Source organism: Canis lupus, chromosome 30 (genome assembly GCF_003254725.2).
Source record: "Canis lupus dingo isolate Sandy chromosome 30, ASM325472v2, whole genome shotgun sequence".
NCBI classification, from domain to species: domain Eukaryota; kingdom Metazoa; phylum Chordata; class Mammalia; order Carnivora; family Canidae; genus Canis; species Canis lupus.
Window position 1 is genome coordinate 29,049,030 of NC_064272.1, and position 16,135 is coordinate 29,065,164.

Below are 16,135 nucleotides of genomic sequence, written 5' to 3' on the forward strand. Positions count from 1 at the left end.
TAATTTATGCCAGATTTAATATCGAACTGGGAGGCCTCGTTGAATATGCCATTCTGGCACTTTCCAAACACCTGAAGTATCATTTAAGGGCAGTGAGCCTAGTTCCACCTTTTTTTTTTTTTTTTAACGCTATGATGCTTGCCCACTTTGCGGGGGGGGGGGGGGGGGGTACCGCTCCGGTAGGACTCGAGGGCGAGAGAGCAGTAAAGGAAGAAGTGGGGGAAGCACACGGAAGTTGGGCGGAGGGAGGTCCCCTTACCCCCTCTTCTGCCCTAGCTCCGCCAAGGGCGGCTCCCCGCGGTGCCCGGCCGACTCACAACCCCCACAACCCGGGGAGCCGCGCTCCGTCTCACGACGGAAGGCAGGGGCAGCCAGGGATTGCCCCGACCGCTCGGACGATGTCCAGGCTCCCCTTGGGGCCCGGGAGGATGCTCCCCCTTTCAGAGCGAGCCCTCCAGGTGGCGAACTCCCCGTCCAGTCCGGCCGAAGTCTTCTGCATCCGAGGGGGCGCCTCTCCGCGACCTCGAGCTGACCACCCGAAACTCTCCGCCAGCCGCGTCCCCCAAACCCTCCATCCCACCCCCGCCACCCGCCACGGACGCGCAAACCGGCCTGCGCCCCACCCAGGATCTCCGCGGCCCCCTCCCCAACCTGGGGAAGGGCCCCCCCCCCCACTCCCTACGGACACACACACACCCTCAGGCGCCAGCTTCCCGGACCCCGTCGAAGCCAGAGTAAGTACCTGGTCCGGCAGGGCTCCGAGGCTCAGACGGGGCGGGCGCGGTCCCCTCCCCGAGGCGCCGAGCGCTTCTCTACCCACCCGCAGCGGCGGCTTCTCTCTTTCCCAGGAGCGGGAGGGAGGAGAGAGGTGCGGGAGGGGAGGGGGGGAGCGAGGAGCCAAGGGGCTGGAGGAGCCGAGCCGGAACCACTAGTGCTGGCCCCACCCTCGGCCCGGCGCAGAGCACCCTGGCGCTCCCGATAGGACAGACTTAAAGCAGGCAGCGAGAAATGGACACCACCACTTCCGGGTCATCCCCGCTGCTGCCACTCCCTAGCAACCGCGTGGGGTTGCTAAGCGGAAGTGCCTTCAAAGACAACCACCCCCGGTTCTTCGGGGACTACCGGGGGTACCTGGGAGCGCGTGCTCCCCTTTGGCAAACACCCTCTCACCTCTTCCCCGTGGTCTTAGAAGGGTCACACTCCTCGACCCGGAGGCACTGAGCCCAGCTGGCTTTTCCCTTCAGCTGTGTTCCCCCCTCCAGCCACCCCCGTCCCCGCCACTATAATACACCTGCTCCCTGCCCCCCTGAGTCCCAGGCCCACCCACTGGCTCCTCCTAAGGCTCCCTCTGGTCCCTCGTGGGAGTTATTTTCTGGCGATTTAGCATCTCCCTCTTGTGGACGTTTCAACTGGGTTTAAAAAAAAAAAAAAAAAAAAACAACTTTAATGTTACGAAAGCGTTTTCGTGCACTTCGTTCTCCTGCGACAGCCTCTGAAGCCGAACGGTGAGGAAAGTTTCGTCTTCACCGATCTTCTCTCTTGTGGGGATTGCACGTTTGCGTACGATCTGGGAAGAACCTAGCTCAAATCGAAGGGGAAAACAAGGACTGGCTGTAAATCGAGTAGAGTGATTGTGACCCTTAAAAGAAAAAAAAAAGGCCAAATGAAGCCGGTAATCAGGCTGCGGAAAGACGACGTTTAATCCTCCTACACTCAGAATAAACTTTCATACGTACACTGTGGACAAGAAAAATGGGAGACCTCATTGATTCTTCTGTCGGGGTAATCCAGGTTTTGGAAGTATTGGGAAAGCTCCTGGCTGTGGTAAAACCCAATATAACTAATTAATCCTCTCTTTAAAAAAAAAAAAAAAAGGTTGATTTATTCATTAGAGACACAGAGAGAGGCAGAGGGAGAAGCAGGCTCCATGCGGGGAGCCCCGTGCGGGACTCGATCCCCGAACTGGGATCATGCCTTGAGCCGAAGCCGGACGTCCAAACGCTGAGCCACCCAGGCGTCCCTAATTAATCGTCTTTTTAGAAAAATGACCCATATCATTATGGCAGTTAAATATTCAGAGAAATATAGTTGGGCATTCAGAAAAAAAAATTAGTAAAAATCTTGGCTGGACTTTCTTATCTTGAATATGTCTACTTAAAAGCAGTAAAGCTGAATCTGTTCTCTATCCCATGGCAGTGAATGTACTTGCAATTGCTGGCTCTGATTTTATTGGTCATGATAGGCTCGTAGTCACCAATATTTGGCTGTTGTCCACCTCACTGGAGGCAGAGGAAATGAGCTTTGGTAGCTTAAAAGAAAGAGCAGGGCTGTTGGGTTTCCTGTTCACCTGAGACAGCATTAAATTGATTCACTCTAGGCAGTTCAGCAAAACCTGTAGGAAATCACTTGAGATTCAAATGTCAGTAATAAGTTGTTTAATAAGCCTAAAACATTTCAACTCTTGCCATGGACATGCATATGTGTGGGAGTATGCACACACAAAAAAATTCAAATGGAATCTGAATACATCCAGTAATTAATAGTTCTTTTAATGGGGTGCCTGGCTGTCTCAGTCAGTAGAGCATGCAAGTTCCAGCCCCAAATTAGGTGTAGAGATTACTTAAAAAAAAAAAAAAAAAAAACTACCTGGCAGTAGGTGACAAGTGATAAACCTGTTACCATGACAAAATAGAGGATGGTATTTCAATTGTCAACAGAATAAAAAATTTTTAAATTAGAAAAATAAAACTATGAGCGCAATGACCAATGACTTATCTAAAACTATGGTGGACTTAAATGTCACTAAAAACCATAAAACATAATATGGTTAATGTGTTCTATGGAAATAAATATTTTATTGGATAAAATTGTTAAATGTAGTAGCCAATATAGAAATGCATCATTCATTTTTCCAATTGCCTAAGGATGTATGAGTCACAAAAGTATTCATTTAAATCTTCTCTTCCTACAGTTTTAAATTATTCAATTGCAAAATAAATAAATAAATAAATTATTCAATTGCTTTTGTATTGTTGTATCAGTAACTGGCTTAACTACTAAATGGTCATATGACTTCTATAATTATATCATTTTCTTTTTAAAAAAAGATTTATTTATGAGGAGCACCTGTGTGGCTCAGTTGGTTAAGCATCTGCCATTGGCTCAGGTCATGATTCCAGGGTCCTGAGATTGAGCCCCTCAGTGGGCTTCCCTGCTCAGCAGTGAGTCTGTTTCTCCCACTTCCTCTGCCCCTCTGCCTGCTTGTGCTTGCTCTCTCTCACAAATAAATACCAAGTATAGGAGGAGGGGAGTTATAGAAATTCAAATTTTAATTCCTAACATTTTTTCACAATTAGAGTTGCCAATTAATAAAACAGTTCACATAATGAACAGCTGTAAGTGGCTTGATTTGGACAAGATTATTTCTTGTTCAGTGAAGTTTTGATTCAGTAAAGATCCTTTCACCTCCATATGCTATCCTCAAAGATAAAAATATCCATTATAACAAAATTAGTTGGATCAAGGTCCAACTGAACCTTCCATTTTTCCAAAAATGAATTACCATGACATATTCTAAATACAGTGAAAACTGTAAGCAGTGTATATGTACATATGGAAAGGTTCAGTGCATTTAGGTTATTTTCTACTTTCTAAAAAAATAAGCATTTGTCATAAATAACTCTTTGAGCACCCTGTACAACTTTCACTATGGTATTGTTCTTCCTTTGTGAAATAAGGTAAACACAAGATACATATGATCCTCACAATGTTTAAAAATTCCAAAAAAGTAGTTTTATTCATTGTCTGGTCAGGAATTTAACATTTATATTAGTAATCTGAATAATCCATTCAAAGAGGAAAACCAGATTAACTTTGTGAAGAAGGGTATAAAATTATAAACTTAATTATCTTTTTAATGTATAAATTTTACCTTTTGATTCAGTTTTTGGTGGAAACAGTCTGTACTTCCCTTATATTTAGAAGAGGTTAAATTGCCAATCTATATTTTACAAAAACTTTAACAAGAAAACATTACATGGAATCTCTGCTAACTAAACACATTATCATATGTCATGTATTTGGTAGCAATTACATAATTCAACTTCATTAGACACAGCACCATAAAGTTTCTCTTTCCATCAGTGAAAAATAGCAAATCGGATTTCAGATCCATCAAAACTTGACTTTAATAGAGTTCATTTGAGCTACTCCTTAATATGAAGCCTAATTATTAAGGAAGTACTTAGGATAAAAATTTGACTCTCGGAATGCCTGAGTGACTCAGTGGTTGAGCATCTGCCTTTGGCTCAGGGCGGAATCCTGGGGTCCTGGAATGGAGTCCCACATGGGGCTCCTTGCTGGGAGCCTCCGTCTCCCTCTGTGTCTCTGCCTTTCTCTCTCTCTCTCTGTGTCTATCATGAATAAATAAAATCTTTTTAAAATATTTGACTCTCAATTCAGCAACATTCTGCTTAATATCCATCTCTAAAAGACAAAGCAAAAAATATAATCTACAATCATCAGAACTTAGTTAAGAAATTTATAAAATCAGATCAATGCACTGATTTGTATTTGTAAGGAAAAAAGAAGTATCTAGTAGGATATAATCTCAGGAAGCACAAATGGACAGTCTGTTGTGAAAATAAGTACTCATTTATTAAAAATAAAGTTCAGGAAAACACTTGTTAAAACATGGTTAATTTTGACAACAGGAGGTCAGGGAGCAAAAAGTATGATGAGGAAGTAATATCAGTTACTAAGTTATATTGTACCCACCTCTAATTACACCCCTGGTTATCTTAAAATATATAATGTTAGCTCTAAGGATTCTAGACAGATCTCTAGGTTTATGGCATGTTGCCTTTCATGTTTTATTGATTTCCAACTTTAAAATTATAAGCCCAAAGGGTAATATTTTATGATACTGAATCAAAGGCATATTCTAGGAAAAGTTCTCTCTTTTAATGTAGTCTATAAAATATTCTTGTCTAATTGTATGCTAGTATTTTATCTGTTTTGTTGTTAGAAGCTTTATCAACTGTTTAATCTTCAAGCCAAATTGCCCTTAAGGAAAAGATACATAGCCGTCCAAATTTTTCAACATTGCATCTTTGGCCCTCTTTCTTAAAAAGGGTATAAGTTCAGTTTAATACTGAATTTTTTAATGTGCAAAAATCTAACTCTGCTTCCTAAAGCAAATAAAAGGAATGAAAATATGGCACCATTCCAATAATCAAATGCCAATAAAAATGGCAGCAGTACAAAGATCTAAGCAAATCTCAAACACAGCAGATTCATAATTGGAACACTATGCAATGATTAATTTTTAGCAAGAACAAGAAGCTTAATAACAACAGGTAAAAGAAACCAAATATGCATTATACTGAATGCTAAGCTAAGTAACCATAATTAATCTTACAAAGTCTCTAATATCATAATCACTTGCTTTAGAGTAACTATGTAAGCCTCATTTTTTTAAATTAAATGCCTATTCAACAAAACTAATTGGAACAAATACATTTATGCAAATTTACATCCTAGAATAATAAACAGGACACATTAGTCAAGGATGAATTATGAAAGTTCTATTCTTTTTCGTCATCTGAGTGATCAGGTGGCAAAGGACGTGCTCTGTGGAAAGAATAGAGAACTTCAATAGTCACTTGAGTATCAACTGTTTAAAAAAAGTAGTTATCACCTTACATAAATCATGAAAATTAATACTGTAATGTGTCTGGTTAAGTGAATAGAAATAGAGAAAATTAAACTCTATTAGTTGACAAACACCTACAAATTTCAAGTATTAGAGCAATAAAATTTTGTCAAATCAGTATTTCTCCTTTAGGATATGTTGCCATTTTTATTAAAAAAAGAAATCTCTTTTTGTGATAATAAAAGGCATAAAAAGTGGGGTGCCTGGATGGCTCAGTCGTTTAAGTGTCTCTTTGGCTCAAGTCATGATCCCAAGGTCATTTGATTGAGCCCAGGTTGGGCTCCCTGCTCAGGGGGGAGTCTGCTTCTTTCTCTTTACCCCTGCTCCTCCCCCCTGCTCGTGCTCTCTCTCACTCTCTCTCTCAAATAAATAAAACCTTTTTTAAAAATGCAAAAAAAAAAAAAAAATCAACCAATCCATTTGAGTAGAGAAAATATAGCAAGATGCTATATTTGACGATATAGCCTTTTGAACCATACAAACCTATTACCTAATTGGAAAAATCTCAAAATTGGTTAAGTTGGTATATGATAGTTGTAGCTTTTGAAAATTAGTTTGTTACCCCAGAGCCATTTTGTACTCATTACATGTATTATAGAGAAGTCAATTGAAAACTTTTCTGACATAAGTCAGAATTTTTTAGAGCAGATGAAGATCTGGGAAATCTATTCTAAAATAAGCAGTTTTCAAATTAGGTCCCATAAGCTTAAATAGTCATAGAGCTAGGTAGTGAAAGAAGGAAGCTAAAACAAAGGTATTCTGACTTGGTACGAGACTATCATCGACTTACCTCCTATTAGATTACCAAGAGGTCTTCATTGTATTTTCCTGGAAGTTACATTAACAAATGAAATACTATCAAGAGCCAAGCTTCCTTTTTTTTTTTTTTTTGCAAGAACCTGCTGTATTTTATGCACTATATAGCTCTATTCAAGATTTAAAGTAGATAGTCTTTCTTTTTTTTTTTTTTTTTTTTTAATTTTTTATTTATTTATGATAGTCAGAGAGAGAGAGAGGCAGAGACACAGGCTCCATGCACTGGGAGCCCGACGTGGGATTCGATCCCGGGTCTCCAGGATCGCGCCCTGGGCCAAAGGCAGGCGCCAAACCGCTGCGCCACCCAGGGATCCCTAGATAGTCTTTCTTGATTGACTTTCCCCATGCAACTGAAGGGAATTTACCCTGCCCTTGTGAGAAAAATAAAGATGTACGAATAGTCATGTTTCAGATTATAGAGTTTATACCAGAAGTCTTTCTAATAAACTGATAGCTATCGGGATCCCTGGGTGGCTCAGCGGGGGATCCCTGGGTGGCTCAGCGGTTTAGCGCCTGCCTTTGTCCCAGGGCGTGATCCTGGAGTCCCGGGATCGAGTCCCACATTCGGGCCCCCTCCATGGAGCCTGCTTCTCCCTCTGCCTGTGTCTCTGCCTCTCTCTCTCTGTGTCTCTCATGAATAAATAAATATTTTTTTAAAAACCTGATGTTATCTACTATCAAAAGCAAATCTATTGATTTACTATCAATAAAGAGTTAATTACAACTCTCCTAAACAAAAACAAATCTAAGAAAGAGGTCTAAAGGAATAGTATTAACCTCTACTACCTAGTTTTATGTCACAAATTTTATTATACCATGGATCAAAGTTCTTTATGAGAATATGCATGTAATCTTTCTCCATATAATTGAAAGCTTGTAATATATATTTCATTGCTATGATGATCAGTAATGGTCAATGGTATGCCATATTTGGCCATATTGTTTTGTTTTCTTAGTGGAAGTCACAAATAATTCAAGAGGGTTGTAATATATTCTAGAGCTAATATTGACTATTAGCCTGTCATATTAGAACGGGAAGAACAAAGAAGGAAGAACAAGGAAGAATGTTGCCAGACAGTGACAGGGAACTAAAAGAAACTGACAGGAATCATGAAAGCAAGTCTGTTAAAAGGCTTTATCTAAAAATGTATCCCATTCATTGTTGATTTTTATTGAAACCTGAAATCGTAAAAGTGACATAGCAACAAAGTCTAAAATTTAATCACTGCTCTAGAGTTTGACATTCCTTTTAGATATCTCATAACAGGGGAGCCTGGCTGGCTCAGTCGGAAGAACATGTGACCCTTGACCTTGAGGTTGTGAATTTAAGCCCCACACTGGGTGTAAAGATTGCTTAAAAAAAAAAAAAAATATATATATATATATATATATATCTTGATTGATATATATATCTTGTAACATGGATGGCAAGCACTCAATAAACATTTATTAAATGATCTTATGAACAGTATCGAATTCTTAAAATTTTTTATGCATAAGCATCATTTTGTAATCCAAATACTTTGTTTTAGTTGCTCTTTCAGCCATTGAGTTTGTGTTCAATGGAAATCAATTCCAAACACAATGTACAATCCCAAACAGATGTATGGTGTTCAGATATGAAGGGAATATTCATTCACACCCATAGATCCCACATAGCTTGAGATCTGTTGGATCTGATTGTTCTCCTATGGGTTTCTAAAAATGACAAATACTGGTTTAAAACATATTAAGCCTACTATAGTCATATTGGATACTGTAAACCTGAGCATCAGTGTGTTAATATGTGAATCAAATATTTCATGGGGTGTCTATTTCTAGAAAACTTTCCATACATCAAGGCAGTTGTAAAAGTTTTACATTCCAGAATCAGGTAACTTAGGTTTAGAATCAATTCTAACTATCAAAAAATACTGATATAGAAAGTTTTCCAAATGTAGCTATTCTGATTCATAAAGTTTTTAAAAACGTATTCACAGAAAGAGCACAAAAGAGTTGTGAATTTAATATAGGCAAGTCTTGGGGCACCTGGGTGGCTCAGTTGGTTGAACATCCAACTTTTAATTTTAGCTCAGGTCATGATCTCAGGATCTTGGGATCAAGCCTCCCACATCAGGCTCTGTGCTCAGTGCAGAGTCTGCTTGTCCCTTTCCCTCTGCTCCTCTCCCCACTCATGCTCTTTCTCAAAAAAAAAAAAAAAAAAATATATATATATATATATATAGATATACACACACGCAAGACTCCTGTCTTCACTTCCCAAATACCTAATATACATTATTTTTGCCTCCTTCATATCTTTGTATCTTAATTTCAATATTTGTCAAATATGCCTTCAAAATATATTTTTAAGTTGTAAAAAGTTATTTAAAAAATGCAGAAATAAATGGCAGAATTTAAGATTGGTTAAAGTCAATGAATTTCTTATCTTTGGAGTCCAGTTAAGTGATCCAAATCAAACAAATCTGGCATTCTTACTGGATGGGAATGTGTGATAGGAAAATACCTGTCATTTGACTTTTAAGTATATATCCCAAAATTACTCATGCTTAGATTTGTAGTAGAACATGTCAATTATTACATGAAGTCACATGCAATGTCAATTCTAAAGCCCCAGAGGAAGGAGTTCCCAAGAGAACAATGAAAACTGAACAATGTAAAACTTCATGTAGAGTATGTCAGCATTAAATTCGGACTGCTGAAATAATACACAGAGGATTTGAAATAACACCTGGTGGTTCCTTCCAAAGTACATATAAATAGCTTCATGGAAGCTTTTTATAGAACCTAATCATTTTATGGCCTTCTAAATTTCATAAATCAAAGTAAAAACCCAATTTCCATTTTGCAGCATATCCCTTTTCTCTAAAGTGAAGTTATTCTTATTATAGAGTTTTAAGTGTCCATATTTCTTAAGTTTTAAGTGTCATATTTCTTGATTTCTGTCACATCATTAATTTTCAATGTCTCTCTCTCTTCAGTCTTGTATGTGAACCTTCAGCAGATTTAATATTGGTATTCGTTATCTAGTCAAATCCTTCAGATGTTCTGTCAGTCCAAGTGGGGACTCTCACATTTTCTGTGTTAATAAAACAAAGAGTGGAATTAGTAGATCTGATGGAGACCTGTGTTTTCCTGGTCACACTGGACTTTTCTAGTCACCATATGGATTGGACTTTAGAATATGCATTCACAGGACACCTGGATAGCTCAGTGGTTGAGCATCTGCCTTTGGCTCAGGTCGTGATCTTAAAAATCTTAAAAAAAATCTTAAAAAACATATGTGTTAGTGAACAATAGGGCCTGGATCTGTTTAACAGTAGAGATGGGGAAGGGCAAGCAAGACCACAAGGAAAATGGCCATTCTGACTTGTGGCCATGACTGTAGGGCACAGGTGGACATTGTGGGTTCAAACAGAGGACCTGGGGATCCCTGGGTGGCGCAGCGGTTTGGCGCCTGCCTTTGGCCCGGGGCGCGATCCTGGAGACCCGGGATCGAGTCCCACGTCGGGCTCCCGGTGCATGGAGCCTGCTTCTCCCTCTGCCTGTGTCTCTGCCTCTCTCTCTCTCTGTGACTATCATAAATAAATTAAAAAAAAAAAAAAAAAACAGAGGACCTGGTGTGCTGGTTAAAAGAACGTGTGAATAAATCTGTGTGGATAGAAGCAGTGCCAGAAGTAGCAGCCCCAAACAGAGCCTGACCATCATCCCCCTTACCCATGTTGGTCATTGTGCCCTGGGTCAAACTTGCTACTTGGTACACTGGAAGATCATAGGCTCCTGGCTGGTGCAGAAGTAGCTAGCATGGTCTCAAACCAGGGGGCATCAAAATGACAGTGGCATGGCACCATCTGCCCACCCATGCTCACCATTCCTTATACCTCCAGTCAAATAATTTGTTTTTGAAACACAATTTTTCAAAATTGTTTAGGGAGCCTGGATTCTATTACTTACAACTCCATTTTTTTTAAAAGCAAGTTTTCTTTGCCTTTTTTCCCAAGTGGCATTATTTTTTTTGTGATTCTTTTTTTTTCTTTTAAAGAAAAACTTATTTATTCATGAGAGACACAGAGAGAGAGGCAGAGACATAGGCAGAGGGAGAAGCAGGCTCCACGCAGGGAGCCCGATGTGGGACTTGATCCTGGAACTCCAGGATCATGCCCTGAGCTGAAGGCAGACGTTCAACTGCTGAGCCACCCAGGCATCCCTTTTTTCCTGATTCTTTAAAGTATGTTTGTTGTTGAAAGTTTGTAGCACAAAATGAATATAAAGAGAAGTTTATACCCAGACATAATCACTATTGACATCTGGTCTGTTTATACATGTTTTCACACCATAAAAACTGTACCTCTATATGCAGAATTTCTGTTTAATATTTATCATGAGCATATTCCTGATATTAAAAGCTTCAAAAGCATGATTTAATTATATTTTTAAAAAGATTTTATTTATTTGACAGAGAGCGAGAGCACAAGGAGGGGAGTAGCAGAAGGAGAGGGAGAAGCAGGCTCCTCACTCAGGAGGGAGCCCAATGTGGGGCTTGATCCAGGATTCTGGGATCAAAATCTGAGCTGAAGGCAGATGCTTAACCACTGAGCCACCCAGGTGCCTTGATTTAATTATCCTTTTTTTACAAAGTTTGTACACTTGGGGCTCCTGGGTGGCTCAGTCGGTTAAGCATCCACTCTTGATCTCAGCTCAGATCTTGATCTCAGGCTTATGAGTTCAAGCCCCATGTTGGGCTCCATACTGGGCATACAGCTTACTTAAAAATAAAAATTTGTAAAAATAAATAATAAAAATAATAAATGTTTTTAAAAAGTGTATACACAGAACTCTGTATTATGCAGTTTTATTTCTGCCTTGTTTTGAAGTATTTTTATGCATTTTTAGAGAAACTGTAAAGAAAATACACATGGTATCGTGGTTTTCAAAGTGATAGGGATTTATATGTTTTCCAAGTTTTCTATATTGGTTATTTATTTCTTGTGGAGGTGGAACTAGTCATTTTCTGAGAGGCTGAGTTAGTAGAATTGATGCTGGAAAAACCAACATAGAAATTGCTTTTTAGAAAAAAAAAAGTATAGGGCAGCCTCGGTGGCGCAGCGGTTTAGCGCCGCCTGCAGCCTGGGGTGTGATCCTGGGGACCCGGGATCGAGTCCCACGTTGGGCTTCCTGCATGGAGCCTGCTTCTCCCTCTGCCTCTCTCTCTTTCTGGGCCTCTCATGAATAAATAAATAAAATCTTTAAAAAGAAAAAAAAGTATAGAAAATAAAGCAGTAGAATGAAAGAATAAAGCAAGAAGTTCATGGTTAATAACAAAGCACTTAGCGTCTGATTGGGAATTGATCCTCTTTGAGTGACTGAAATGAGTAAAAATAATACCTTTCACTGATGTTTGAAATTTGGGAGTGACTCAGAATAAGAGATAAGCACAAGTTTTTTTAAAAAAACCTCTGGTTTGTGTTTTCTTATGACTTCAAGAAGAAACTTTAAAGTTACTCAATATTCCCTTGTCTTTTATTTTTAAAAATATACATATTTTCTTTATATTCCAGAATATAACTTACTTTTTTTTTGCCTTTCCTAAGCCACTACTTCCTGCCTCTTCAGGAATCCGATTTTCTTTTTCAGAATCTTTAGGAGACAGCCTGAAGAATTCTCCAATTCCTTTTTGCCACTTGGGAGTTGGGCGTACACAAACCGGATTCCCTCCTGCATACTTATTTTCAACTATAAAATATAAACAGACGGAACTAAATAAGAACTAAGGGTGCAATTGCCATTCCTTATAGGGAAACAATTATTTAATATTAAATCTACAGGGTATTAAGTGGTATTACATCCATCTTAAACTAATTAGAAAATGTGAGATGATAAAGTTTTATTCAGTCAATAGCATATTATACATTGTTATAATACAATGTGTAATAATATTTTGTTAAAGTTATCCTTTGTCCTAGGAAAATAAAATTAACAGTATTTTTACAACTGGAAAATATTTTTTATAATTTATCCACAGAGCTATTCAAGTAGTCTTCTGCATTGTCATTAAAATTTAACACATTTTTTCCTAATATGAGGTATAGTATAAAGCATCAAAAGTTTACTTAACAAGGTCATTTAGATAAAGCACCTAAATATAGAGCAATGTGAAAGTTTCCACAAAAATAGGTTTCATTTTTCAGAGCCCTTGGCTCCTGTTCAGTTCATAAAGCAAATCCAATTCTTTTTTTTTTTTTTAAGTAAGCTCTACACCCAACACAGGGCTTAAACTCATGACTCTGAGATCAAGAGTCGCATGCTTTAGCAACTGAGCCAACCAGGTGCCCCAATTCCAAATTAAAAAAAAAATTAAAACAGTAATATGGAGGAAAAGTTTCCGCCTCTTTATGAAGTAATGATTTATTCTAACCAAGATGAGCAAATTACTGAGCCACTACATATACCTTTTGCTTTAAACATATTTGTCACAAACCGTTATAAAGTTGCTTCCATATATACTGTCTGAAGTTTTTAAATCTTTTTTAAAAGTACAAGTAAGCTTTTGAAAAATAGTGATCTGGGGTGCCAGGTGGCACAGTCCGTTGAGGGTCTGACTCGGTTTCGGCTCAGATCCTGATATCAGGGTCCTGAGATCAAGCCAGGTGATGACCGCAATCAGCATGGAGTCTGCTTGGAGTTTCTCTCTCCCTCTCCTCTGTCCCTCCCTGCCCTCTCAATATCTAAGAAGGAAGGAAGGAAGGAAGGGAGGAAGGAAGGAGAGAAGAGGAGAGAGAGAGAAAAAGAAAGAAAAGAAAAGAAAGAAAAGAAAAGAGAGGGAGAGAGAGGAAAAGAAAGAAAGAAAGAAAGAAGAAAGAAAGAAAAGAAAGAAAAGAAAAGAAAAGAAAAGAAAAGAAAAGAAAAGAAAAGAAAAGAAAAGAAAAGAAAAAAGAAAAGGAAAGAAAAGAACAATCAATCCTTTGGTTCACAATTTTCCCAAAGGAAACTTAGAGGAATGCTTTAATTACTTAGAAAGTGAGCTACAGCAGCAATAGGTAGCTCAGCATAGAATTCAAACCCAACTAGGGGCACCTGGGTGGGTCAGTCACCCAGAGTCTGACTTTGATTTTGGCTCAGGTCATGATCTCAGGGTCCTTGCTCAACAGGGAGTCTGCATATCTCTCTTTCTCTCCCTTTGCCCTTCCCCCCAACACACACACTCGTGCTTGGTCTCTCAGATAAATAAAAATATAAAACAAAACAAGAATTCAAACCCAGCTCTGCTGATTTAATTGTGACTTTTACCCAAGTATGTAAACTGAGCTTAAATGTCACTTAAAATGAGATTGTTACGAATTTCATATAGTTGATTAAAAATAGAGTTCAAAAAAATAAAATAAAATAAAATAAAATAAAATAAAATAAAATAAAATAAAATAAATAAAAATAGAGATCAGTGGTTGCCTCCTGGCTCAGTTGGTGAAACAGATGATTTTTTTTTTTTTTAACATGCAACTCTTGATCTCAGGGTTGTGATTATGAGCCCCATGTTGGGTTCAGAGATTACTTACGAATAAAATCTTACAAAAACAACAATAGAGATCTACCGGGGCACCTAGCCAGCTAGTGGGTAGAGTATGCAACTTTTGAACTTAAAGTCCTGAGTTCAAGCCTCATATTGGGTGTAGAGCTTACATACAAAAAGTAAAGATCTATAAAATGCCTTAGGGTGCATCTGGCCAACATGTCAAGAGCCTATTCAGTTGGTTCTGGTGGTTCAACAGTGGACGAGACAATGGGATGTGGCGCTAACTGGAATGTAATGGTATAGGATATGCTCAGTAAATTAATCACCTTTCAAAACTTTTGACCTACAGCTCTTTTATCTAAAGAGAGTACATTAGTAAATATTTTCTAATGAAATATTTAGAACTGGGGGAAGTTAACTTAAGAACCTGTGAAGTTCACTGTGTTCCCCTGTATGTTCTTAATTAGGCCTTGTGGAATTAATCTTCCTAACTGCTCAACTTCCTAGGAGAGGAATGAAGCACCAGATGGCATGGTATTTTCTCAACCTCTCCTTGCACAGAAGGAGCAGTGTGAAGCTATTTCCACGGCCAAATTTTCCCTCCTAATGTCCCAAAGGCAGTATCAGGAACTGCACAGTTGGAAAACACACACACACACACACACATACACAATGCTAAAAAACAAACAAAAAACCAAAAATACATGCAGAAATAAAAACGAAAACGTTTACACAAGAAGACAATGTGATTAGCACTGTCAACTATGGTCCTAATTCTTAATCTAGTGAAGGGGAGCTTAAATAGCCTCTTACAGGAAAAAGCCATCTGCCAATATTAAAAATAAAAAAAGCTAAACCAGAAAAGAAAAATAGATTTCAAGATAAACTGTGTCTGTTCCTAATGCTGAGGTTTGAGATTCTTTTCCTCGGGACCCCCACCTTTATACCCCAACTGGCCAAGAGATCAAGGTCCCCTCATTATATCATTGGGCAAGGAAGAAATTATGGTATGAGGATCTCAGGAAAAATAAATTCCACAGTAGGTCAGGGGGCTTGCAGGTCAGGAGAACTGTGGTGCCAGGCCTGATCCCCCCCTTTTGTGAAGGTTTCTCCAGGAGTTGCAGGGGCGGTTTTTTGTTTGTTTGGGGGTTTTTGTTTTGTTTTACCTTTCCTCGATGAAAGCGGTGTGGAGTTAGTAGCAGAAGTAGAGGAACCAAGCACCTTCCTGGGGGCTCGCGAAGCCACCACTGCGGAGAGGCAAAAGGAGAGCATTAAACAGAGGGGCAGTAAGGTTCCCACGCCCAGCTTCAAAGCCACGTTCTCAACACAGTCCCAACCCTGCAAGAGCCCCTCGATCCAGAACAGCAGGAGACCCTCCCCACCCCTACTATTCCCCACTCCCCATCCCCCCCCTCCCCCCGCTCCTCCACCCCCCGCCTGTCCGCACCACTCCCCGCTCCTGGTAAACGGGCCAGGCCGTTGCTTCCAGAACGGCTGGACCAGTCTGGCTCACCTGGGCGGTGGCGAACCCCGGCCTCTCCCGCCCAGCGCGGGGCTGCCCGGACAACCCCCCTCCCCCCCTTCCCCCTCCCTGCACTGCCTTGCTCCACTACCTCACCTTTTCTGTAGGTGCCTGGGACACTGTCTGCTTTTGTCCGCACCATGTTCAAACCCGAGATGAGAGCAATCAACCGACTTTCCAACCGAGGGTGTTTAACTGCACAAGGACCCGAAAGCGAAATCTCCCGCCACGGTTTATATTGGTCTCTTTCCCGCGCGCTCCACCGGCTCCCTCGGGAAGCCGCTCCCATTGGTCCCGCGCCGGCCGCCCACAGCCAATCACCAGTGTCCAGCGATGACACTGTCCAGCGGCGGGGGGCGGGGGGTGGGTGTCAGTACGGTCCCATCCATCAACTTTTGCAGAAGCCTGTGATTCGTACCCGCCTTAAGTGGGTGGTGCCAAGGCTCTCCCCTGGGGTGCCCTAAGAGTCGGGGCTAAGAGGATGAGCTGGGGAAGTGGGCCTGCTTCGGAAAGAACACCCAGGAAACACAGCGAATTATAACAAAAGGTACTACAGGGTTAAATCCATAGTGAC

At 40.2% G+C, this 16,135-nt stretch overlaps 2 protein-coding genes and 1 long non-coding RNA gene across 39 annotated transcripts in view; 1 reads left to right on the forward strand and 2 right to left on the reverse strand.

Annotated features, from left to right (window-relative positions):
* The window catches only part of CSNK1G1 (casein kinase 1 gamma 1), a 169,850-nt gene extending 168,848 nt beyond the window's left edge, over positions 1 to 1,002 (reverse strand). For 5 of the 32 annotated variants that reach the window (XR_007407285.1, XM_025472524.3, XM_025472529.3 and 2 more), the window contains exon 1: positions 743 to 998. The gene's annotated coding sequence lies outside the window, so the exon portion shown is untranslated. Of the gene's footprint in view, positions 1 to 742 lie in introns of all 32 variants that reach the window. The other 27 variants (XM_049104176.1, XM_025472514.3, XM_049104179.1 and 24 more) reach the window with 9 other exon arrangements.
* Positions 215 to 1,713, forward strand: LOC112675783 (uncharacterized). Its single transcript, XR_003146057.3, has 2 exons — positions 215 to 734; positions 1,490 to 1,713. It is a non-coding gene; the product is annotated as an uncharacterized LOC112675783 (long non-coding RNA).
* On the reverse strand, positions 1,564 to 15,895 carry PCLAF (PCNA clamp associated factor). Of its 6 annotated transcripts, XM_025472545.3 has the most exons (5): positions 15,658 to 15,833; positions 15,206 to 15,286; positions 12,100 to 12,262; positions 6,504 to 6,541; positions 4,635 to 5,631 (listed from the first exon to the last, which is right to left on the reverse strand). In XM_025472545.3, the coding sequence occupies exons 1-4, from the start codon at positions 15,701 to 15,703 to the stop codon at positions 6,529 to 6,531; spliced, it is 303 nt and encodes a 100-aa protein (XP_025328330.1). In that variant the 5' UTR covers positions 15,704 to 15,833; the 3' UTR covers positions 4,635 to 5,631; positions 6,504 to 6,528. The 6 variants fall into 6 exon arrangements, with proteins under 6 accessions (XP_025328326.1, XP_025328330.1, XP_048960157.1 ...); XM_025472541.3 differs by lacking the exons at positions 4,635 to 5,631; positions 6,504 to 6,541 and adding an exon at positions 1,564 to 1,639 and having other exon boundaries at positions 15,658 to 15,840; XM_049104200.1 differs by lacking the exon at positions 6,504 to 6,541 and having other exon boundaries at positions 4,635 to 5,629; positions 12,096 to 12,262; positions 15,658 to 15,828.
* Positions 15,896 to 16,135: the final 240 nt, after the last annotated feature.